This window comes from Bubalus bubalis, chromosome 22 (assembly GCF_019923935.1).
Source record: "Bubalus bubalis isolate 160015118507 breed Murrah chromosome 22, NDDB_SH_1, whole genome shotgun sequence".
NCBI classification, from domain to species: domain Eukaryota; kingdom Metazoa; phylum Chordata; class Mammalia; order Artiodactyla; family Bovidae; genus Bubalus; species Bubalus bubalis.
The window spans coordinates 15,681,603-15,707,349 of NC_059178.1; the positions used below are offsets into that span (position 1 = coordinate 15,681,603).

The following is a 25,747-nucleotide window of genomic DNA, read 5'->3' on the forward strand; positions in this document are numbered from 1 at the left end:
GTGGGTACAGAGGGGAGGGCACCAGGTGAAGGCGGGGGTGGCGCCGCCTCTGACAGCTTTGCCCCTGTCTCCCCAGGACATGCCCTACTACCGGTCCCAGTTTAAGAAGTGTGCGGTGGTGGGCAACGGGGGCATCCTAAAGAACAGCCGCTGCGGGAGGGAGATCAACAGTGCCGACTTTGTCTTCCGGTAGGAATCACCTTGGGTCTGCACCTGCCTCTTCTACCCCCACACCCCTCCTCCTCCATGCCCACCCTTTCTGGTGCCCCACCCTGTAATGCTGCCCTTTTAATCCCCACTTCCCACCCCTGTAAATCCTCATGCTCTGGGTTGTCCCTTTCCCCTTCAGTTCCGTCCTGTGCAAGGGGTCGAACCTGTCAGGTCCTCAGTCTCCACATATGTAAAATGGGAGCAAATGACATACCAGATATGAAGACACTGAGGACTCACAGGGGCATGCAGAGCTGTTAGTGAGGTCGTCTGGGCAGCTACCTCCCTGGTTGGGTTCCCCTCTTCTGGAAGGGTGGCCTTGTGGCTGACACCAGTATGAGCTTCACTGTGGCCTTACCTAAGTTAGACACCTGTCCATGTATTTCTTCTTCCTCATGTAAATCCCCCTCTTATCTATTTGGGGATTCTAGCTTACCTCTTTAAGTAAAGAAGATAGGTTGAAAATAAGAATTAAAGCGAACAAACTTGGGTTGAGGCTGCAATCATCTCATGGGTTGGGGATCTACAACAATTAAGGTTGTGCCCTCACTCAGGGTTGGTGAGGGAAGGGGTTGAACTTGCCCTTCTATGCCCAGGCTACGAAGAGTCCACCCAGCTGGTTTCCTCTCTGTTCCTCTGCCCAAATGATCACCATCCCTTTCTTCCCCACGCCCCAGCTCCCCAGCTTCCTCTAGAATGACTGACTACATGCAGTCGGACCACTTTATCTCTTCTGCAGGTGCAACCTACCCCCCATCTCAGAGAAGTACACCATGGATGTAGGGGTGAAGACAGACGTGGTCACCGTGAACCCCAGCATCATCACAGAGAGGTCAGTAGCCCTCTTTCTAGACCAGTCCTGTCCGATACAGTAGCTATTCATCACGCATGGCCACCCGGCACCATCCAGATTGAGATGTACCATCTCTAAGTGCAAAACACACCCTCGCTCTAAAATATTTACTATGAAAAAGAGGGTGAATCACACCTCATTACACTTTTATATTGATTACATATTAAAATGATAGTATGGGGGTGTATCAGGTTAAATAAAATCTATTGTAAAAATTAATTTCACCTAATCCTTTCTACTTATTTAAATGTGCTTCCTAGAACATTTAAAATTACATTTGTGGCTTGCCTGATGTTTCTCTCAGACAGCGCTGATCTAGACCATCTTCCCCTAGAGATGAACCAGAGGGCTTTCCAGTGCATGAAGAGGGCAGGTGTCTCCCTACAGGGAGTGTCCATATGACACTGGGGAGAAACCTCAGGCAAAGACTTCAAGGCACCACCTCCCCCAGCGTTCTGTGCTGGGGTCTGTCTGGGAAGCCTGGGGGCGGGGTTAAGGTGTTAAAACTCCAAAGGGGGCACAGTTACACCTCCAGGTCAGGAGAAGGGGAAGAGGAGGGGGAGGTGTTAAATGGGGACAGATGCCCACAACCTTTACAGAGTCAGCATTCAGAGAGGAGGCCACTCAGGGTTGGTGACAGAACCAGCTGGGAGGAGGGATGTTTAATGTAGAGAGAAGGTTAGGGAGGGGCTGTGGGGAAGGAAGGGCTCTGGGGGCCAGCGGCTGGCTTGGTGTCCATCCCCAGGGACCTTGGTGAAGGCAGGCCAGGGGGTTGTCCTGAGGGCTCTAGGGAAGGCCTCCCTCCTCCACTTCCCCTCTGAGCCCACCCGGGCACTCTCATCCGTGTGGGTTAAGGATTACCCTCCCCCCAGCAACCGCACCCCCGCCCCCCAACCCCGCCGCAGTCACACACCAGGTACTTGTCCCTTTGGGTCCAGATTGCCCTCGCCTGCACCCTCTTAGAAAACTAGAACTGTGCCGGAGAAAAGCGGACATTCATCTGCTGAGTGCCTGAGATCAAAGGAGGCGAGGAGGTGGGGGCTGGCCTTGAGAGCACCCCCCCCCAGTCCTTTGCGAAGAGCCCAGGGAGCAGGGCTGGGCCAGCGAGGGCCGGGGGCCCCGTCTCACCCTGCGCGCTCACCCCGCCAGGTTCCACAAGCTGGAGAAGTGGCGGCGACCCTTCTACCGCGTGCTACAGCTGTACGAGAACGCGTCGGTGCTGCTGCCCGCCTTCTACAACACGCGCAACACCGACGTGTCCATCCGCGTCAAGTACGTGCTGGACGACTTCGAGTCACCGCAGGCCGTGTACTACTTCCACCCGCAGTACCTGGTCAACGTGTCGCGCTACTGGCTCAGCCTCGGGGTGCGCGCCAAGCGCATCAGCACCGGCCTCATCCTGGCCACGGCGGCGCTCGAGTTGTGCGAGGAGGTGCACCTGTTCGGCTTCTGGGCCTTCCCCATGAACCCCTCGGGCCTGTACATCACCCACCACTACTACGACAATGTCAAGCCCCGCCCCGGCTTCCACGCCATGCCCTCGGAGATCTTCAACTTCCTGCACCTGCATAGCCGCGGCATCCTGCGCGTGCACACGGGCACCTGCAGCTGCTGCTGAGGGCGGCGTGGGCCTTCTGCCGGCCCCCCTGGCACACGGGTACCCCCGGCACACGGAGCCACGCTCTTCCTCGCCGGCTGGCAGGGCGGGGCGAAGGCCTGGCACTGAGGCTGGCGCTCTCTTGGATGCTCAGCTTCAGACTTGGGTCCTGTGGGCTCTGGGAGGCAGGGATGCGGGCTGGGGAGAGACAGCTCTGTGCGCACCGCCTCACCTGCCCCCCACCCCGGCCACACCTCAAGATGGGGGCCCTGGGGGTCCCAAGGGAATCAAGCACATTTCCACTCAGTGTTAGCATCCAAAAGAGCACAAACCGTATGGCCTCTTTGCAGCTAAAGGAAGTCCCTACTGGGAACAGAAAAGAGGGAGACAGACAGAACGTGTGAGCACAGTTTAGATGTAACTCAGACTTTTGGGTTCCTGACTCTTATTCCCAGGCCTCAGCCATGAAATGTGGTCTAGAATCTCAGAGCTAAAAGGCCAACCGAGTGGCCAGACCTTCCTGTGAGGACAGTGGCTCAGAGAGGTCTAGGGATTATTAACCGAGTTTCCACCAACCGACTAAGTGGCGCTGTGACATCTGATGCAAGGGCTGTGGGTTAGGATCTTCGCTCAGACACTGTCAACCAAGGACAGCCACCCCCTTCAAACACATCCTCAGACACACACGTCTTGGTGCCTCCAGGTTCAATCCTGTGTTTGACCTTTTGATGAGAAGGAAATAAACCAGACCAGCCATTTGCACTAAGGTTTTCAAGCCAACGTTATCGACTCAATAAGTGCTTAGCGACTTGCTTCCTCTTCTGTCTCCCTATTTTCAGCTCTGTTTTAACCGGGAGTTATTTATAAGATCCATCCCTCTGTGTGTTCCTGAATACTGCAGTTCCTGCTGTATCGTGTTCCTGAATTGGAACCGTAAGGCTCTGGACTGGAAAGCGCTGACATGTGACTGGTGAGCTTAGCGACGGAAGTGAGTCTGGGCCTCCGACACCAGCATCACTGAGGTCCTACCGTGAAGGCGGGGTTTCCCGCAGCACGCAGCCTGCTGGCCTTCGCGTGCGTGGATCCACAGGGCCTGTGCTTTGGGAAGTCAGCTGTGCCTAGGCTGAAAGGGCTTCTCGTGTCATTTCACATCGCTTTCCTCCCCCCTGTGGTATTCTCACCATGAATGCAGCTGTGCCTAATACACACTGTTGGTAAATTGCCTTAGAATTTAGCTTTGTGGAACCGCAGAAGGCTAGTGCTGGAGGATCTTCAGCCTGCCCCTCCTTTCCTCCCTTCCTGCTCTCTCCCCTCCTTCACCTAAACATTTCCAGAAGCCTGTTCTGCTTTGGTTTGGGGTGAGGCTTGGGAAGACATGATGACAAAGACAGGATCTCTGTCTTCCAGGAGTGGAGGGTAGACCAGAGGCAAATTCCGACTCCGCATGCTAGGTGTAATGAGAAGGAGGAGGGGTGGTGAGAGCTCAGCACACAGGGGGCAGGACCTTTCATCTGATCACCTCATTTTACAGGCAGAGCAATAGGCCCAGCTGGTGAGAGACCACAGCATACAGGCCCTGTCCTGGGTCCCCAGGCTCCCCATCGAGGCCAGAACCCCTTCCCCTTGCTTGGGTTTCGTGTTGGTGGAGCCATTATGGAACAAGTGCTCCATGCACAGCACTGTTCTAGGTGCTGGCCTTGATTCTGACCTCTGGTCTTCACTGGGGAAACCTCGGGCTGTTCTGAGCCTATCTGCTTGTCTGCAGTGCAAGGAAGTAGCCAGTGAGCCAAAGCAGGCCCAAGGACGTGGTGAACCAGGGAACACCACCAAGGACAGTGGATGATTTCCTTTCTTGGGCTCTGCCTGTTTCTCCAAGGAAGGAACATCTGAGACAGATTCCAGTTAACTGAAGTTTCCAGCCATTTGTTTGTGGTTAGTTGGGCCCCATTCTTGAAACTACAGAATGTTAGACCTGGAAGACTCTTAAAGAACATTCTGTCCCACTTAAGGAAGGTGAGGTGACCTCCCTGAGGAACAGGGAGGTGACCTGGCTCAAATCGTGCCAGGGGCTCTACTGAGTGCATGCTGTGGACAGAACCTTGGTGAGTCAGACACCAGGGTTCTCATAGCCAAGAGTGTCTGCCCCAACCAGGGCCCTCGTAGGAGAGGGGATGGAGCATCACAACCCATCCCATGTAGGAGCTGGACTCCTTGCTTTTGGTCCTATTGAAGTCTGAGGGCCTTAGGACAGTCCCTTCTCCTTTCTTAGGTCTCCATCTCCTCATCTCTACAACCAGAGGCTTAGAAAATATCCCTAGGGTCTCTGTAATCTTTAATTTTATTAAGTTTTTGGAAGTATTCGTGATGTATGGATCTAAGCCATAGATAATATTTATTGCTATAATAGCTAAGATTTCCTGCACGCTCATTCTGTATCAAGCCCTGTACTGGGCGCTTTCTTTGCATTATCTCCTGTGATCACCACAGGACCCCTTTGGGTAAGCAGGCTCCAATGGGGAAACAGTCATATGGTGTCTTGCCGTGGCCAGTCACCCAGTAGAGGAAACCCGCACCCAGGTCTTGTAGAAACCCAAAGCCTGCGCTTCAAACCTCTGTCTTCGCCACTTCCTAGCCAGTGTCCCCAGGGCTGGCACAAGAGGGAATCCTTGTTCCGGAAGGACTGAGAGGCCGCTGCAGGGTGGTGCTGGGCCCTGCTCTAGGGACAGTGCTCGGACACTGGCATGGGTTCAGAAGGGAGTGTGCTTGTAGGTGCTTCTTCACCCCGACCCCGCCCCAGCCCTGGCCACAGCACAGATGCGCCACAGTGCAGTGAAGGGAGGGGAGCTGAGGCCACATTTTGCAGAAGGGGTATACATTAAATGATGGCGTGTTGGAGGACTTGCCCAAGGCCACATGGCCAGCTAGTGACTCAGCTGGGACTCAGTCTCCTGACTTCCATGCTACACTTTTCTCCTGCAGCCAGTGTTTGTAGGAAAAGCACATTTTCAAAGGCTCAGAAGACCTGGGCACTGGCTCAGGAAGCCACCCCCCGCCCATGTTCCTTGAAGCTCCGCCCCCATCCCACCATGCAGTGCGCACAGCTAGTTATATATAATACCCTTATGTAAGGAAGCTCGATTCCCCAAACAAAACAACCATCGTGTCTTCCTTTGTGCTAAGCCCACTGCTCCAGGCTTCCCTGGTGTCTCGGACAGTAAAGAATCTGCCTCCAATGCAGGAAACCCAAGTTTGATCCCTGGGTTGGGAAGATACCCTGGAGAAGGGCGTGGCAACCCACTCCAGTATTCTTGCCTGGAGAATCCCATGGGCAGAGGAGCCTGGCGGGCTATACTCCGTGGGGCTGCAAAAAGTCGGACACAACTGAGTGACTAACACTTTCACTTTCACCAGGCTTGAAAGGCAGTGAAAACAAGCAAATGACTCTGTGCTTAGCCAAACAAAAAGGAAGGCGGCTCAAGGTCGGATGCAGCCTCTGAGCCCATCTTTGTAATGCTGCGGTGGCAGCTCTGCCCCCTATCGCCTGCCGCTGCAGACAGTCCATCGCCCTCAATTCTGCTGAGTGCAGGGAGGAGGCAAGGGCAGAGCTACCTGACAGTTGAGGGACAACACAGAGCTGGCTTCAGTCAGGTATTCAGCAAATCGTTACTGAGCACTCATTTTGTGCGGGGCATTTGGCTAGGGCCCTTTGAGCTAGTGATGAGCAGAGTATTAGCCCCAGCCCTCCCGGAGCTTATGGTCTGGTGGACATGTCCAGATGCTGAACTGAGTCCCCCAGGCACGTGTAGGGGCTGAGCTGAGTACTGGCAAATCTGGGCTCAGGGACAAGTATCACGAGAGGAGCACCAGGCCATGCAGGTGTCGATCCTGAATCCTGAAGGTTGGCAGAATGATTGTAATTGCTAAAGCGGTAGACCCATGTCAGGCTTCATTCCTCAACATCCATGTGACAGGGGTGAGTGGCTTCACTGGTCTTTTGAGTCCTCTCTTCCTTTTTTTTTTTTAAGAAACCACTTTACCCTGACTTTCCTCCCGCCTCACTGAATGCTCCTTCTCTCAGACTCCTTTGTTGACCCATCTTTTGTGAAGCTTCCTCAGGGTTCTCTTCTCTTATTAGGAGAGTTCCTTCAGAAATTGCATCTGTTCACAGCCTCTAACCTCTCCTGTCCTTGCATCTTACACCCCTTACCTGGAGGCCAGTTCTCCTTTGGAGCCACAGAAACACACTCACTGTGGCTGTCTGAAAGCCTGTAGCTGCTCAACATCTCAGCTGGTATAGTTAAAACCTGCTCAGTGTGCCCTCAACTGGCACAGTTAAAAGGACAATCTGGATTCAAAGTCACATTTCTGCCCCCCCCCCACTTACTGGTGACTTTGGGGGAGCTGCCAACGCCCTCTGGAAGCTCTGATTCATCATCTGAGGTTTACGCCAGGACACCAGCTGCGGAATAGGGTTTCACGATGCCTAGCACAGAGCCGACACAAACTAGACACCCAGAGAACAGGTTCCTTCTTCCTCTTTTCTTCCCCTGCTGAATGGCTCTACCTCATCACTGGCCCCTCGGTCCCAAACCTAGGTCTCTTTTGGTTCTCCTTCCTCCTTCGCTTTCTGTTTGTTCACCAGATTGTATCAATTCCAATTCATAAACTTCCCTTGAATTCATTCCCTCTATACATTCCTTCTGCCACTGCCCTAACTCAGGCCCTCTAACTGATCATTCTGCTTCTAGAGAATTACCTTCTGGAAACACCTTTGGTGGAGCCCATTGTCTTCTTATACCATATAGTCCAGATTCCTTTACCTAGACATGCAGAGGTTGTCCCAAGCTGGCTCACTCACCTTCCCAGAGACCCTCCTGCCCCCATCATCCCACCAGGACTCCTCCAGGTGCTGTAGCTTTGCACAAGCTGTTGGAAATGCCTGAAATGGCCCTTACCTCCTCCCTCCTTCCCTTTACCCCACCACTTGTGCAGGTAATGTCAGGTGAGGGTCCCCACCTCTTCCCCTCTGTGAACCTAGGCTGAGCACTCTGCGCTTCTGCAGGAACCATCACTGACTCCTGTTAGCACATCCTCACAGCACAACACCATGGGGGTGCCTGTGTCCTTGGCCGAGGGCTGTCCTTTCCCCAGGAGAAGGCAGTGTGTCTGGTTCTTCTTGGTGTCCCCAGTACTGGCACAGAGCCACCTGTTAACTATAGCAGTAGGGTCTCTGATTAGGCAGTGTGTTCCAGTGGTTCAGGAGACCCCACTAATAAACTGAGTAACATGTAATTGTCAGCTTAAGAGAGTCCTCCATTGATTATTATTATTATTTTTTTGCCTGGTACCTTGCATGTGGGAAGCATTTTGCTGTACAGACTCTCCCACCTGCCTCTGGGGAGCTTGGGGTGTAGGTCCCTGTTGTGGTTACTTGCTGGCTCCATCACCTGGTCTCTGCTGCCTTCTCTTTGTCTCCTTCCATTATAATCTTGAATTAAATCCCTGGGTTGGGAAGATCCCCTGGAGAAGGGAATGGCAACCCACTCAAGTATTTTTGCCTTGAGAATTCCGTGGACAGAGGAGCTTGGTGGGCTACAGTTCATGGGGTCTCAAAGAGTCGGACACGACTGAGCAATGAACACACTATTATAATCTTCTTCCTCCTTTTCTTGCCTATTCACCAAGTCTCTCTAGTTTAAGCAAAAGGTGGAAAGATTTTCTTTTTCCCTTCCCTCCTTCAAAACCATAGAGATTTGTCAGAATCTTAAATCGCTATGTTGAGGTACAGACCGAGTAGCAGTATACAAAGGACTTATCAATAATGTCTCAAGAACGAGTGGAAAGTGCTGTGTTTATTGGCTGGGAAACAAATGAGCTGAGCTTTGCAAAAATGTCTGCTCCAGATGCCCAGAGGAAAGTCAGGAGCTCGGGGGTCTCTCTGTGGGAGGGAGCTGGTGCAGCTCTGAGTTCAGCACACACCCTGGCCTCTCTCCTGGCAACCCGGGCACCCTTCTAAAGAGGAGGCTGACTGTGGCTTATGACCGGATGAGGCTAGGCTTGGGGTATGCCAATGCCCGGGGTGTGCCCTGTTCTCTTGTTCTTTAGAGGGCTGGTCAAGCCAGGCCAGTCTAAGGAGGTTGATTACATCCTACAAGGCGCTGTGATAAAGTGATATGTTCTTCAAGGTGTAGACTGTAGATCACTTGTGTCAGAATCCCCTAAGTGCTTGTTAAACCCCCTGCCTCCAGACTCAGAACCTGGGGGACAGGGGTGATGCGGGCCAATCAGCATTGTGACTCCAAGACCAGCCAGGCTCTCCAGGTCGTCTTGGAGCCCATATCTGCTTGGAGAACTGGGCTCTGCACCGCTTGTGGGTCAGTGGCTACTGCCAGGTGAGTGATGGTGTCTGGCTTGAAATTCAGACTGGAGTCTTAAGTGATAAAAGAGCAAAAACAAGAATCTGACACACAACTAAACTTTGGTGTGTTTTAGAAATATGACTATAAAATATAATCCACTATTAAATTCACAACAGAAATTGACTGCTTAGGAATCTCTTACATTTGTGAAATCTGTTTTGGCCTGGACATTATCAGTGATTTTTCTATTTTTCAATTGTGGGTAAAATATACATAAGATTTACCATCTTAGCCATTTTTAAGTGTATAGTTCAGTAGTGGTAAGTTGTATAACCAATCTCCAGGCTGTTTTTTTTTGTTGTAGTTATTGCAAAACTAAAACTCTATACCCATTAAAGAACAACTCCTCATTTCCCCCTCCCCCAGCTCCTGGCAGCCATCATCCTTTCTGTCTCTGTCTCTTGACTACTCTAGGTCCCTCACATAAATGGAATCATAGCGTGTCTGACTTTTTGGTGACTGGCTTATTTCATATAGAATCTCTTAGGTATGATCTGTTCTCAAATGACTTGAACTGTTTTCAGTGTCCCTATGATAGGATTCTGATTTTAATTTTGGCCTGGAACAGTAGTCCTGGGCCCTTGGTTGTTCCTTGGCTTCTAACAACCTCAGCACCTTTTGCTGAGGGTCAGAGCAGACTCTGTCTCGCTTTGCTAGCTTGACTCATCTGTCCTGGCCAGCCACTGTCCTGAGAGGCAATAGCTCTGCTCAGCTTCTACAAGTCTATAGATATTTCTCCTGCATGGTCTCTTCTGAGAACCTGCTTTTCTTTTTTTAACAAGAGAAAGAGAGGGAGAGAGACATACATACATTACCATGACTTAGCTCTTGGGACAAAAGCCAGAAATCAGTGACTGTCTCTCTTTTCAGTAGGGGGATGGTTTCCTTGGCAACCAAGTAACTCATTTCCTTCAACTAAATGACTTGTTCAACTTTAGGGTAAAAGTGTTATTTGGCCCTCAACCTTGTGTGCACATTGAAGTCACCCAGGGATCTTTATAAAGCAACCCATGCCAGATCCTCATCTTTCCAGAGAATCTGATTCACTTGGCCTGGGGACAGGGCCCCATATTCTTATTTTTAAAAAATCTCTTAAGTGAATCTACTGCACAGAGGCCAAGGGTCTCTGTTTTGGCGGCACATTGGGGTCATCTGGAGAACTTTTAAGAGCTACTTGTGCCTGGACTTTGCCCCCAGAAGTTCTGATCCAGTTGGTCTGAGGCGTGACCTGAGTGGGAGGGCTTTTCTGACTCTCCAGATGACCCTACTATGCAGCCGAGACAGAACCACTGTTCTAGCCCAGCATCTCCCAAACTTGAACCTGTGTCAGAATCACTCGGAGAGCTCACTGGTTCCTGGGCCCCTCCCCAGAGTCTGATTTGGTGACCATGGCAGGGAGCTTCCTTGCCGCTTCCTAAGTGATGCTGAGGCTGGTCCTGGGACCCACAATTTGAGAAGCACTGCTGCGCTGTGGTTGGGCTTTAGTGGTACCTGAACGTGAGGAACTGGAGAAGGCAATGGCACCCCACTCCAGCACTCTTGCCTGGAAAATCCCAAGGATGGAGGAGCCTGGTAGGCTGCAGTCCATGGGGTCGCTAAGAGTTGGACATGACTGAGTGACTTTACTTTCACTTTTCACTGTCATGCATTGGAGAAGGAAATGGCAACCCACTCCAGTGTTCTTGCCTGGAGAATCCCAGGGACGGGGGAGCCTGGTGGGCTGCCGTCTATGGGGTCACACAGAGCCGGACATGACTTAGCAGCAGCAGCAGCTCTGCCTGGTCTTGTAACTGGCTCAGCCCTACTTTGCTGGCATTTGTTTCCTGGTTAGTGGTTGGGAGCCTTGATTCAGGCTTGAGACTTCTTAAAGGTATCAAGCAGCTCTTTTTCTGAACATAGTCAACCTTTAAATAGACATTATGAAATCTTTTTAAAGCAAAGTTAACTAGATTTCCTCTCCCAGGGTTAGGAGGCTCGGAGTGTGCTTGAATTAAGATTCATCTGTTCCTGGAGTAGGGGTGCATTTGGGGATTAGCGCTAAGGGGCTGGAGTCTCTGGAGTTGGTGACCAGCCTGTGTCTGGGTGAGGGTCTCCCTGTGATGAGTGCTGGGATAAGATCAGGGCATCACAGTGCTCTCTTGAACACAAAGCTGGGGCTGGCGCTCTGCCCACCACGCCCGTGGAAAACAAACAAGGTGGTGATGAGGCAGCATCTCACAGATGTGGGCTGATGTGACCCAGGATTCACACCGGCCTTATGCTCCTCCTTCCTTTCCCGCCTTCTGTTAGAAAAGGCTCAAGTTGAAACCAGCGAGCTAGTGCCGAGATCCTGCCTCAGTCTCTTCTGCCTCCAACCAGAAGCCAGTCCCCTGCCCCTTCCTCCTGAGGATACCCACAGTCGTGTGGCCCTGGCGAGCCCTTTATCACTGTGGCAGCTCACAATCTCACTTTCAGCTGCAAAATGTATGGGAAACCTTGAACATCTTAAAGATTTGTTAAAGGAGGAAATAATTGCTTTTTTTTTTTTTTTTAAACAAGGTCAAAGCACACCTCACTTCCCAGGGCCCCTTACCCAGCAAGTTTACTCAGCCTCAGGCAGTTGGGGACTCTGGTGAAGGAGAATTAATTTTGAGCCCCTGTAGTAGATGCTGTAAAGCTCTGTTTCAAAGACGAAACATCTTGCTAACAGCAAATCCCTCACGGCATTCATGGAATTTAATTTTAAATTCATTTCCAGTGAACTTGATTCTGGTTTCTAATAATAAAGCAAATTAAGAGAATGACAACAGGTGCTAGATTTAGCAAGAAGCGGCAGCTAATAGACTAACATAATGGCATTAAAAAGACCAAAGCTATACATCTCAGAGAATACCAAGTGATCGGATGCTGTTTAGTGCAGGGGCCAATATGTAGTAACAACCCCAAGAGCAACAAATAACCCCTCACAGCAGCCCATCCTGTGGTGTCCACAGCCACGCAGAGATACGAAAAGGCTCAAAGAATGTGCAGTAGACTGTGTTTAAGGAGGCAGAGAAGCGCTTTATCCACCTGGAATTATTTCCATCCCCAAGCACTTGAAACACGTTCATCGAAATCTTGGTGCTTAAAGGATTAGCCCTCAGTTATCTTGAAGTTCAGGTTGGTGAAGTTCAAGTTCATTATCTGATCACACAAGATTCGTGAGCTGGGTAAACTCACTCTTTGAGACTTAGTTTCTCTCTGACATTTGCTGCCTCCCCCCGCAAGGTGGAGAGTGAAGGGCACCCCTTCCACCATCCTGCCTTATAGGGGACATGCAGGTTAGTGGCCAGTGGTGGCCGGGTGTCCCCTGCTTCCACCTGTGGTGTCTCTACTGCACGTGGGAGGGGATCTGGATCTCAGCTGGGGCCAGGGCCAGCTCTGCAGTGACTCAGCCTGGATTTATTTGTGAATATAAGAATAGGCCTATTTGGTTGTCTTCCTGTGAAAGTGAACACATCTGCTTTCTATACACCTTCATTCCTCATTTTCTCACCAGCCCTCGCTGTGTTCCTAGGAGGAGAGAAAGGCAGTGAGTGGCCTGCAGACTGGGCCGAGGCTGGGGAATATGACAGAGGTCTGTCCCAGGTTGCACAGAATGCTGGTGGAACCCTGGTAGGGTGCCCAAGCTCCCCAACGGGCAGGGGGAGGTGGCCCTGTCTTGCTCCCACCCTGAGGCCCTTCTGTTTTCTTCCCTCTGGGTTATCCGGTTGACTGGAGTCAGGTTCAGGCCTGGGGCTTACCCCTGGCCACATACGCTGCCCAGAGTCTGTGGGGAGGGTCCTCTTTAGTATTCGTTCCTCTCGGGGCCCCCAGCATTGGGAGCTGTACCTGGTGGGGTGAGAGGGTGGCAGTTTTAACTGGCAGAGGGTCAGCCAAGTCCACAAGCCTGAGAACAGCAGGTGTGAGGAGGTGGTTGGCAGTCGATCCAGTGATGCCCCCTGTTGCTGTGCTTGTTTGTGGGGGGCTGGGGGGTGCCCCAAGTGACAGCTCCTTTCTAGCCTTCCTGGACCTCTTCCACAGGACCCTTGGCCTCTACTGGGGCCAGCTTCTGAGCAAGTCCCTCTTCCCAAGTATATTTTGGGGGGCAGGTGGTCCTCCCTGAGGCCTCCATGCTCTGCACACATGTTTTAGGGGTGCAACAGGGTCTTCAAGGCCTGCCAATTCCCTTTCTGGACCCAACTAACCTCTCTTCAGAAAGCCATAACTCTTCTTCAGAGCTGTATTGTGTGAACTGTGAAATATATGTAAATGTGTATGTATTTTTAAACTCACACGTTAACTCAATGCGCGTACAAGAAGTCGTCCAGTGCTACAGTTTGGAGTCGAACCTCTGCCACCTGGCTCCCCAAGTGAAGGCAGGACAGATGATGGGGGTCCACGAGGGAGCTGTGGAAACCTCGTCCCTACAGCCACGAGCTCCCAGGCTCGATGTCGGTTTCCCAGCGACTCGCCCCTGTGTGGCCTCCTGTGTATGAAGACAAAGTGGCCATGCGGATGTGACCTCCACGTGCTCCTCAAACCCACCCCCCTGTGCTTTCCTCTCCCAAGAGCCACATCACGCTACACTGCGCTCCACAGAGCCTTTCCCACTGGAGAGGGAAAGGGAGACTGAGACGTCATTTGCTGGGCTGCTCAGAAACTCAGTCTGGACGTGGAGCTGGAGCATTTCTTTAAAAAAAAAAAAAAAAAAAAATCCCTCTCTTGCTCTGGTTGATTTGCTCCCTCCGTTTGTCCTGGAGAGAAACGCTTTGTGTCCCTCCAGAGTGCTGGGAAGATGAGGTTGCAGTCATTATTTTCATGCAAATTTTGCTGAGGAGCAGGGGTTCATAGAAATTCTTGCAGCCTCATTCTAGCTTGTGCTTGTGCGTGGCTGTCCTTGAGTGATCCTGAAGTGGTGACTGTGACTTAACGCCTGAGACGTAATCAGGGTAATTTGTATCTGTCACTGTGTTTGAAAAGCTCTCAATTCCACCCAATAAAACCAGTCAAGTGGTTCATCTAGTGCAGATTTCTCTGGCTGTGGCCTTGTGTGTGTGCGTGTTTGGGGACTGGGCTGGACCAGGCTGATGCAGCACAGCTCAATGTGCTGCATTGAGCAGCTGCCAGCTCTAGGGAGGACACTGTGGCTGCCTGGGGCTCATCTTTGGGAAGCATTGGCCTCTCTGTGTTTGGCAAGAGTGGCAATCTAAGCAGGGGGGCTTAGGAAGGGCTCAGAGACCAGACCCAGACCAAGTTGGGTGGAGTGCTGAATTGGCAGTATACAGGGAGCAGAAGAACAAAAAGAGAGAAGACTGCAGACTTCCTCTAAGGAAGGAGGGTCCCCACGGGCTGGTGGGGTGGGGGTTAAGGGGAGAGGGGTGAGTGGGTGGGGGATTATGGGATCTGAGTTGTGCTAACACCTAGAAACAGACCCATTAGCTAAAAAGACTTGTTTTTCTTTAAGCAAACTTGCTCTGTCAAGGTCTGGAGCCACAGCAAAGGAATTACCCTTTCATTAAAAAAAAAATTGTTCTTTCAATGCCGCTATCCATGAGTGTGTTTGGAATAGGATTATGTTAAATAAATAAAAAAAAAATTCATGTACAAACTGGCTGGGTCTGGCCTGCCTTATGAGATGTAGATAAGACTGTTCGGATTTCACAAATATGCATTTTGGAGAAGTGCAAAACCTTTCCTCTGATTTCTGCAAGCTCTCAGGGGCTGGTATTTTCATGACCCCCTCAGTCTCTAGACTTTAGAGCTTTTGAGCATGTTTCTGTTTTATATCCCTTAATCACCTAGATTATATGCAGACCTTCCCTTGACATCAATGATCATACAATGCATTCCAGAGTGATGTGGGAGAAGATGGGAAAGGGATGGACAACATTCCAAGCAAGCAATCTCAAACATAATGTTGGGTGTCCTCTGGCTAACCCATTGGCCAGCCTCCCAGTGGGAATACTTCATGTGGTCCTAGCCCATCTATTTGGCCAAACTTCTCCTTGTCCTTTTTTGGCCTCCTATTCTGACTCCCCAACTCTCTATCAATGGAGAACACATTTCTACTATTTTTATTTGGACTTGTTTAAACATTCTCTGTATGCTTGGTTTCCTATACAGCCTGGATCTCAGCTCACCTTTTACCCCCCACCCCCTCCCCCCAAAAGAACTTCCATACCAGCTAAAAGATATTTAAACTTTCCTTATTACCACTGTAAAATGCCAAATGCTCAAACAAGCAACGGTGGAACCTAAGGGTACTATTTGAGGGTTAGCCCTGAGACCTGAGTACTGTCTGTAATAGGAAGAAAAAAAGCTGAGGGTCAGGGAAATAGGACTTCAGTATGTATTTTTGAATAAATTAGTGAATGAACCAATGAGCTGGGGGGACAGAAGTTAACTGTAGTCTGTTTATTTAATAAATAGAGTCATGCTATTTGTCACTTCATTCCTTCATTGAATAATCATTTCTTGCGCCCCTACTTTGGGCTAGGTGACTTGAGGATTTGGGAATACAAAGGTGAACAAATTCATGTACCATGTTTGCATTTACAGGACATAGAATCTGGCCAGAGCAATAGAGATAACCAAAAACTCCACAATTCCAAGTTTAACTATAGACAGTGCTTCTAAGGAGCATACGGTATTGCAGGATGTTCAGCACATCTCCCTGACCCAAGGATGAGCCCAAAGAACACTCCACTGGAGCAGAGACAACTGAGATGAGAACCGAAGGATAAGGAAGGGTTAACTGGGGGAAAGGTGAGGGTGAAGTTGTAGGGGAAGAAAGTCCAGATAGAGGGTCCTGGATGGGGAGAAAGCTTGGGACCCTGGGGGAAGGCTTTTGCAAGGGTAGGGCGGGGGAGATAAGGCTAGAGGGCTGGATGGAGGCAAGACCCTGTGGCAAAGAGGTGGGCCAAGTTAATGATTTTGATTTTGATTCTAGAAGAATTAAGTAGACCTTGGAGGATTTTAAGGAGGAGGAGGACATGGTCAGATTAACATTGGAAAAATTCCTGAGAGATGTGGCCAGGTGGCAAGTAGGAAGACATTGAGCTCACCTCCACCCCAGGGCACACCAGAATTATGACTATTTACAGAGCAACTATCTATGAGTATGACTTGAAGACTAGCAGAAAAAATTTCCCGAAACTAAAGATATAAGAAGGAGCAATGACTTGGGTACGAGGGGCAGAGATGAGTATAGTCAAGACTCACATCTCTGGATAGGTGACCCACAAATGGAGGGGTGATAATCACAATTGCTGAGGTTCTCCCCAAGTTGTGAGGGGTTCAAGTCCCACACTGGGCTCCCCAATTCAACCCTAAATTGGGAAAACAAGCCCTCAGAATGTCTGGCTTTGAAGGCCAGTGGGGCCTTCAAAGGGGAGAGTTCTTTAGTTGTAACACATTCTAACAACCCTACTGTTACAGGGGAGAGCCAGAGGACTGTAGAAAGCAGAGACTCCACTCTTAAAAGGTGCACACAAAATCTTATATGATTTGAGTCCCAGCACAGAGGCAGTAATTTGAAAAGAGCCTGGAGCAGACCCGCTTGCTGAGCTTAAAGAGCCTCCTAGAGAGGCAGGAGGCCACTTGGACTTCCCCTTGAGATGGAGATGATGGCAACAACCATTGCTGTGAGTGGTCCTACTGCAAAAACACTGGCACTCGCAAGCACCATTTTGGAGTGCTCTAGCGCCCCACTCCCGGAGAAGGCGATGGCACCCCACTCCAGCACTCTTGCCTGGAAAACCCCATGGACGGAGGAGCCTGGTAGGCTGCAGTCCATGGGGTCGCGAAGAGTCGGACACGACTGAGCGACTTCACTTTTCACTTTCATGCATTGGAGAAGGAAATGGCAACCCACTCCAGTGTTCTTGCCTGGAGAATCCCAGGGACAGCAGGGCCTAGTGGGCTGCCGTCTATGGGGTCGCACAGAGTCAGACACGACTGAAGCGACTTAGCAGCAGCAGCAGCAGCAGCTGGCTTAGGTAAGTGCTGGGTGCTTACCCACCAGCCGGACAAGGCCCCCACCCACTGGGGGCTGGCAACAACCCCAAGATCTCACTGAGTCATGCAGCTAACTGCCCTAGGACCTGGCCCTGCCCGTCAGCAGCCTGGTCGCCACCATGCAAGGCAGATCCCTGCAGTCAACTGGCTGCCAGAGTCCAGACAAACCTAAGAGAATGTCCATGGTAGTTGATCCCACCACAAAGAAGGGCCCACACAACACACATGGGGGCATCTCTAGAGCATCTAGCTCTGGTGACCAGAGGGGAGCATGGTGCTGAGCCGCAGAGGCTGTCTCCTACAGAGAGCTACTTCTCCAGGACTGGGAAACATAGCTGGCCTATTTAATACGTAGAAATAAGCACAGAGAATTAGGCAAAATGAAGGGACTGAGGGATATGTTCCCAATAAATCAATAAGGTAAAACCACAGAATAACTTAGCAAAGTGGAGATAATCTGATATCTCCATATATCTGATAAAGAGTTTAAAGTAAAAACTAAAAATGCTCAATGAACTTGGGAGAAAAATGGATGAACATAGTGAAAATTTTAACAGAATTAGAAAATATAAAGAAGAACCAAACAGAAATGAAGAATGTAATAACTGAAATAAAAATATACTAGAAGGAATCAGAAGTACATTAGATGATATAGAGGAGAGGTTCAGTGAACTGGAAGACAGAGCAGTGGAAATCATTCATGCTGAACAGAAAAAAGAAAAAGAATTTTTAAAAACATGAAGGTAGTTTAAGAGACCTATGAGATAACATCAAGCGTGCTGACTTTATAGGGGTTCCAGAAGGAGATGAGAGCAAGTGACAGATAACTGGAAGAAATGACACTTCCATACCCTGTGAAAGGGAACATACATTCAGTTCCAGGAAGCACAGAGAGTCCTAAACAAGAGGAGTCTGAAGAGGTCCACATCAAGATACAGTATAATTAAAATGGCAAAAAGTAAAGATAAAGAGGGAATCTTAAAAGCAGCAAGAGAAAAGCTATTCATTATGTACAAGGGAACCCCCATAACACTGACTTTTCAAAAGAAACATTACACACCCAAAGAAGTGGAACAATATATTAAAGCTGTGAAAGGGAAAAAACTCTACAACGAAGAAGAGTCTATCTAGCAAGTATTTTATTCAGTTTTGAAGGAGAGAGAGATTTGTACAGATCAACCAAAGCTTAAGAGTTCAGTACCACTAAACAAACTTTATAAGAAATGTTAAACCATGTGCATGCATGTTCAATTATGTCCAACTCTGTGACCCCATGGACTGTAGCCCACCAGGATCCTCTGTCCATGAAATTTTCCAGGCAAGAATACAGGAGTATTCTTACCTGGAAAGACAAGACTCCAGGGAATCTTTCCGACCCAGGGATTGAACCCACATCTCTTGCATCTCCTGCATGGGCAGGCAGGTTCTTTACCACTGTGTCATAAGAGATGTTGAAGGGGCTTTTTTAAGCAGAAAAGAAAAGACTACAAGAAATATAAAAATTATGAAAGGAAAAATCCCACTGGTCTCATTGGTGAAAGCAAACAAACAGCACAGACAGTATATCAATCCCTTATCAAGTAAGTAAGATGGTCTAAAAACAGAAGTAATAGAATAATCTATATCCACAATAAGTAGTTAAGGGATACACAAAACCAAAATTATAAAATATAACATCAAAATAATTAAATGTGGAAGGGAGAGTAACAGTAGGGTTGTTAGAATGTGTTACAACTAAAGAACACAGTAACTTCAAATGATTATATATTAACATATATGATCCACATCTATTTCTATTACCTATTTATCTATCTACCTATCTATGTTGTTATATATGAATCACAGACCATGGTAACCACAAACCAAAAACCTAAAATAGATACACAAAAAAAGAAAGGAATCTAAACTAACACTAAAGGTTGTCACCAGATTCCAAGAGAAGAGAACAAAATGAGAAGAAAGGGAGAGTGGAACTATAAAAACAACCCTAAAACAATGAACAAAATATCAATAAATATGTATCTATCAATAATTACTTTAAATATAAATGGACTAAATGCTCCAATAGAAAGACATAGAGTGGCTGAATGGATACCAAAAAAAATCTTATATATATATACACCCTATTCCATCCGAAAGCAACAGGATACAGAGATGTGCTCTAAAGGGTTTTGCCCTTGGCAATGGGTGTGTGTGTGCTTTTTGATCAGGACAGGAAGAGGAGTGGTTGGAAATGGTGTGGGTTGGAGCCACATTGGCTGGAGAATGGGAGGTGGGGGTGGGCTTGGGGATGGGGTGAGGAGGAGAGAGTCTGCAGGCCTGAAGGAGGGATTAGGATTTTATTCTAAGGGCATGAGAAGCCATTGTAGCATATACGCTGGGGGTGACATGATCCGATTCATTTGTAAGTAAAACCTCTTGGGCTGATCTGAGCAGAGTGGATGCGGGGAATGGGGACAGATAGGAGGAGCGGGGACGGGGTTTGCCTAAAACATACATGGAAACAAACATTTCAGTGAAGCAGGAAAACCACCGATCTCACATCACTGCATCACCCGCCCTGCTCCCAGAATAGGAGGTGGTTCATTTTGAGACACCAGACCAGCTGGTACCCTGAATGAGAAATCAGGGACACGTGGTGGGTAGGGAGCCATGGGAGGGGCCGGGGCTGCCAGAAGGAGCACTCCTCTTGCACTTGTATATGCTCTGCACCCAACCTCAGCACACAGTTGTAACTCACTCATTCACTCACAGTTGTTGAGTCACATTCAAGCAACTCTGGATAGGCACTGAGGATACATAGGCCCTCCAGGAAGGATCAGTGTCTGCTGGAAGAGAGGAGGCATTGGGCAAGACTGAGATTTTGCCCTCATTCTCTCCCTTCACTGTGTCCACACCCTTTGCTATGTAACTTTACAGCCCTGGACACTGGGCTCAGACATGTGCGTTGTTTGGCTCGGCCAAAGATGTTAGCAGATGTTAGCAAAGATGTTAGCAAGTAAAGGCCTCAAGTGTGTTTGCCTTGTCAGGCTGGCCCTCCTGCCCTTCGATCATGGCCGTGAGAAGAGTGTTCCCTGGGCAGCTGGACGCATATAGGGTAGGCCTACGTCCAACAGATTCTGTAGCTGAATGCAGAGCTGAAGTTGAGACCAGTGTAGATATTAACCCAGTTGAGCCACAGACATGTGAGATATAATGCTCATGCCACTGAGATTTTTGTGGTTGCTGTGTACCAAGAGCTGACTGGTACTGAGATGCACACTTCAGCTCCAGTGTCAGAGTGGACAAGGGCTTTCAGAAGGAGAGCGCCAGGCATGTTTAGAAAACAGAACTTCAGTTTAACTGTAATGTGGGTTTCCTGAGAGGGAAGTTGGGTCAGATTACAGAGGACCTCCAGTGTCAGCTCCAGGAGCTCGAACTCCATGAATGTCAGGGACATCTGTTATTCTTTTGGCAACCCCACATCTGAATGCCCTTCCAAAGTTTGAGGAGAGCACAGCTCCCAGTGTAAGAGTTGAAAATGTCAAATCCTCATTTTCCCAGCCTCCTTTCCAGCAAGGTGTGGGCACACACTTAGGCTCAGCCCATCAGATGCACAAGCCCAGACTCTAAACTGGCACAAGATACCAGCGTCCACTCTGGCCCAGCATCGGTGGCAGTGGGGTCCTTACACCACCACGTGATCTCGGGCATCCTTCCAGGGTGCCCAAGACCCTAGCATGGGTCTTAGCTCTCTGAAAAATCCTGAAACCCCTCCACCCCCTTTTACTCTTACATAAACAAAATTTTTCCAACTTAAATTAGCCAGTGTTGGTTTCTATTGCTTGCAGTCCCGCATCCTGGCTGATTAAATTTGGATGCACTCAGATGTAACTGAGGTTTTTAAACTGGACAGTGACCTGACCAAAGACAAGCTTTAGAACTGATTCAGCCAGCAGGGGGATATACTTGAAAGGGGAGGAGCCTGGAGCAATGAGATCATTTTGCATGTGTGTGCAAGCATCATTTGGGCACACGTGCCAGTGGTCAATGGGATAAACAGGCACCTACTTTAATCAGGTGGAGAAGGAAATGGCAACCCACTCCAGTATCCTTGCCTGGAAAATCCCATGGACAGAGGAGACTGGTGGGCTGCAGTCCATGGGGTTGCAAAGAGTTGGGCACGACTAAGTGGCTAACACACACTTTATCATCATTATTTCTCCTAACACACACTTTAATCAGAAGTCCCAACAATTACCCTGTCTGCCCTGCATGTCAGCTTTCTGAATTAGAGTGCAGATGTACAAGACCATGTTCAGGGCCTCATGCTAAGCCTAGGTTGGAGGAGGAGGCTGGCACTGACCCTGGCTCTGCCTGGGATGGAAGGGGGTGTCTGCACATCATGCCCTGAGTACCTTTTTCCATTAGCCATGTGCAGGTCCTCCCATCAAAGGGCCTGGCGTTGAGTCAGTAACCAAAACGGCACCACATAAGCTTTCACAGTGGAAGATAGCAGACGAGGCCGGCCGGTGAGAGACACAGTGGAGTCTGAAGCCAAACACTGCCCCCGCATCCTCCCTTCCAGTCAATCCCTTCCCCTCTTGCCTGCCCCCTACAACCACTGGGCTAGTTTCACCGCTTCTAGAAGGTTGAATGCATATGATCAGACAGCATGTAGTTTACTCTGACGGGTTTCTTTCACTCTGAATAATGCTTTCGAGACTCATCTGTATTGTGGCATGTGTCACCTCTTCTTCAGTTATTTTAATGGTTGAATAGTCTTGGCCAGTCAATGGGCATCTGAGTTGTTTCAAGTTATTATCAATAAAGCTTCTATGAACGTTCAAATGCAGCTTGTGTGGACATATATTTTCACTTCTCCTAGGTAGATATCCAGAGAAGGCAATGGCAACCCACTCCAGTACTCTTGCCTAGCAAATCCCATAGACGGAGGAGCCTGGTAGGCTGCAGTCCATAGGGCCGCAAGGAATTGGACACGACTGAGCGACTTCACTTTCACTTTTCACTTTCATGCATTGGAGAAGGCAATGACAACCCACTCCAGTGTTCTTGCCTGGAGAATCCCAGGGACGGGGGAGCCTGGTGGGCTGCCATCTCTGGGGTCGCACAGAGTTGGACACGACTGAAGCGACTTAGCAGCAGCAGCAGCAGGTAGATATCCACGAGTGGAAATTTTGGGTTGTGTGGGAAGTGTCTTTACAAGAATGTGTCAAACTCTTTTGCAAAGTGATGGTATCATTTCACACTGCCACCAGCAGCGTGAGAGTTCTAGTTGCTCCACATTCCCGTCAACACTTGGTATTGTTTCAGATTCTGCTCCCTTAATCATTATGTTCTAGAGACATGGGATGTTCTAAAAATATTTGATTTCAGTTTTTTGAAAAAAATTCCAATAGAAATTTATTTTTTACTGAATGGGCCCTCATGCAAAATGAACACTTTAATTTTTTTTCTCTGAATGGATCCTCATGCAAAATAATATTTCCCTAGTAATTTCCCAGTAATCTTTAAGGTCCCAAAGACCTCCTGAAGAACCCAATGTGAAATTAACAACAGAGGTCAAACCACACAGTGCCAGCAGGGGGCGTGCGTCACCCACACTTAAACTCCACTCCTATTCCTCATTCAGACTTTGGCGTCGCCAGCAGAACTAAGATGGAAGAAAAGTTGATCTTTCCTGAGTGATAATGTTTAGGGCCAGAGATGCCTTCCTGTGGTAAGGACTTGTTGTTCAGTCGCTGAGTTGTGTCTGACTCTTTTGCAACCCCATGGATTGTAGCCTGCCAGGTTCCTCTGTCCATGGGATTTTCCAGGCAATAATACTGGAATGGGTTGCTATTTCCTTCTCCAGGGGATCTTCCCCACCCAGGGATCGAACCTGTGTCTCTTGCTCGGCAGGCAGATTCTTTACCACTTGAAGCACTTGTGTGTGTGTACATGGTAGATCAGTCATGTCTGACTCTTTGGAACCCCATGGACTGTAGCCCACCAGGCACCTCTGTCCACGGGGATTCTCCTGGCCAGAATACTGGAGTGGGTAGCCATGCCCTCTTCCAGGGGATCTTCCCAACCCAGGGACTGAACTCAGGTCTCCTGCATTGCAGGCAGATTCTTTACTAGCTGAGCCACCAGGGAAGCAAACATTTATTCATTTATCAGCACATGTGGGATCTTAGTTCCCCAACCAGGAATTGAACCTGTATCCTTTGCATTGGAGGCCCAGAATCTTAACCCCTGGACCACCTGGAAAGTCCCCTTGAGCCACTTGGGTGGCTCCAAAACACAAAGCCGCCCCAGGGTCTGGGGAGGGATGTGCATGCTGACTGCTGTTGGATGTCCTGCATCACCCGAGAGCTTTGAGGACTCGACTGCCCAGGCTCTGCCCCAGACTGAGTAAATCAGGGTCTCTGGGACAACCAGGCAGCAGCCTTTAAAAATACTCCAGGTGACTCCAGTGTGTTGTGGGGACTGAGCGCCCCTGGGCTGGAAGCCTGTTAATCCTACCTGGGTGGCCTGTTGTGGCTCCTCCACCATCCACAGGCACCTGCCACTCCGTGTCACAGAATGTGGGGGCTACTGGACTGAGAGTCTGCCAGCCCAAACCTCCAGAGGCTCCTGGAGTGCCCCCTGCTGTAGGTAGGCAAGCAGTGCCAGCTGCCCTCAGACCTCTGTGACACTGTCACCCCAGGCGGCACTCAGCGTCCCTTCCTTCTTTCTGGATTGAGTTGAAACCAGCCTTTACTCACCCGCAGTTGTAAGACTGCCCTTTCAGCCTTAGTCTAGACAGTCACTCACATTTGTAGACCCTCAAAATGTCCTCTTCTCCAGGCCAAACGTGCCCTCAGAACGGTATTGGTTCTGGAACACTCACTTTACAAGCATGTCATGTAAAGTGTGTTTTCTTTTCAGCCTATTCTGTTTTCCTCGTAGCTGGTTTGTAGATCTGACTGCCATTTGTTTATCTATCCACTGAGCATCCATTCGTTCACTGAGCAAGCCGGTACCAAAGCCGGTAGTGTGCCAGGCATCTTATAGGTACTGGGAGCCTAACGATGAGCAAGGGGGCATGGTCCCTGCCCCCACAGAGCTCAAGGCTGGGAGAGGCAGGGGAGGGGCATCAAGTAGACAGGGCCTTGCAGGACGGTCTTCAGGAAACTGGCTGTTTCATCTGTTCGTTAGTGTCTCTGATGTGTTACTGTGGGCCGGGACCCACAGAGGAAGGACACTGGGGTTCATCCTTGCTTCTGGGACAATCTGAGATGATAATGAAGCATCACTGAAACTCCCACTCCCCACCCCCATCCCTGCCGTGCAAAATAAGAGAGAAGTCCTGAGTCATGAATGTTTATTAAGCTTCTACTGTGTTCCAGAGGCTTCTGCTGACCGAGCACTTTCTCCAAGTGTTCGATAGGTTTTAATGAGTCATGCTCCCCCTTTTACAGATGGGGAGACTGGCTTGTCCAAGCCGCACAGCCAGGAGGTGGTAGGCAGACCAGTTTTGTCTTATGACCTCAGTTTTATCTGATGACCTCACACAGCCAGAGAGAGGGATGAAAGTTCCAAGTGGACTGAAAACTGCCAGCGTTTCAGGATTTACGTAGACATTTTACAATTCGGGCTGTAAGAAATCTTAATAAAATCTTAATAAAATCAGCAAGGCAGAGGGGTCTAGTGGCCCTAAGGGAAACTTTCGTGCTGACCAAGGGTGGGGAGGGGCCTCTGGTCCTCTTGCTGTGACTCAGAACCCCACATGGGCCTGCAGGGAAGGTAAGGGCTGAGTGGGGCAGGCATCTGGGTGGGCACTCAGGGTGTCTACTATTTCACTGCAAAGCACAGAGGGCGATACGGGCAAATGGAAAGCTCTTGTTAGAACAGATGCTGGTCAACTTTGCCAGCCTGTCGGGGCACTGTGGGGGTCACCTAGGACTTGGTGGGCTTCCCCAGCATCCTTGGCTTCAGCTGTAGGAACTCAGGACTCAGGAAGCACCTTGTGGGTGGTCTGAGTGTTCGTCAGAGCAGCAGGTCCCTCCTGGCTGAATGACCTCTTCTGGAGTCTAAAGGAGATGAAAGCGGAGAGGTTGAGAAGGACCCAATTAGAACCTTGCCTGCCTTGTAAGATGAGCAGAGGTCATAAATAATAGAGAGACACTGAGTCCTCTGAGTCCGGGGGCCCAGCTAATTTGGGGCCCTGCGTGCCTCAGGAAGGCCCCAGGTCCTGGGGGCATGCTTTCACGACCCTTGAGGCTGCGAGACTGGTTTATCTTTAGGTGGGAGGCCCCACCTGTCCCTGGGGTGAGGGGGGGCCCTGCTGTGAGGCCAGGTAGGAAACAGATGCCAAGGGCTCATGTCACCTGATTCTCCATGAAAGGATGAGAGGGGGGTGGGTGGAAGGGGAGGGGTAAGGAGGACAGCCTGTCCTCGGTCCCCATGAATAAGTCATGAGGCCCAAGGAGAGCCCACGGCAGGTGCAAAGGAAGCGGCAGGGGAGAGGGAGCCAGAGACAGGGGCCAGGGGCAGGAAAGGCTGGGGTAAAGCCCCGAGGTCCTGCTCAGGGGCCAGTGAGGAGAACGGAGCGGGAGGGCTCTGGACACGCGTGGGCTTTGATCCACCCGAACGTGTGTGCAGGAGCGCAAGGAGAGGGGGGTCCCG

At 49.8% G+C, this 25,747-nt stretch overlaps 1 protein-coding gene across 2 annotated transcripts in view; it reads left to right on the top strand.

Moving 5' to 3' along the window:
* Positions 1-7,169, top strand: part of ST8SIA5 (ST8 alpha-N-acetyl-neuraminide alpha-2,8-sialyltransferase 5) — a 73,187-nt gene extending 66,018 nt beyond the window's left edge. For both annotated transcript variants that reach the window (XM_006075276.4, XM_025273121.3), the window contains 3 exons: positions 77-189; positions 950-1,042; positions 2,213-7,169. In XM_006075276.4, the coding sequence (XP_006075338.4) occupies positions 77-189; positions 950-1,042; positions 2,213-2,681 (675 nt within the window). In that variant the 3' untranslated portion in view covers positions 2,682-7,169. The remainder of the gene's footprint in view (positions 1-76; positions 190-949; positions 1,043-2,212) is intronic.
* The last annotated feature ends 18,578 nt before the right edge of the window (positions 7,170-25,747 follow it).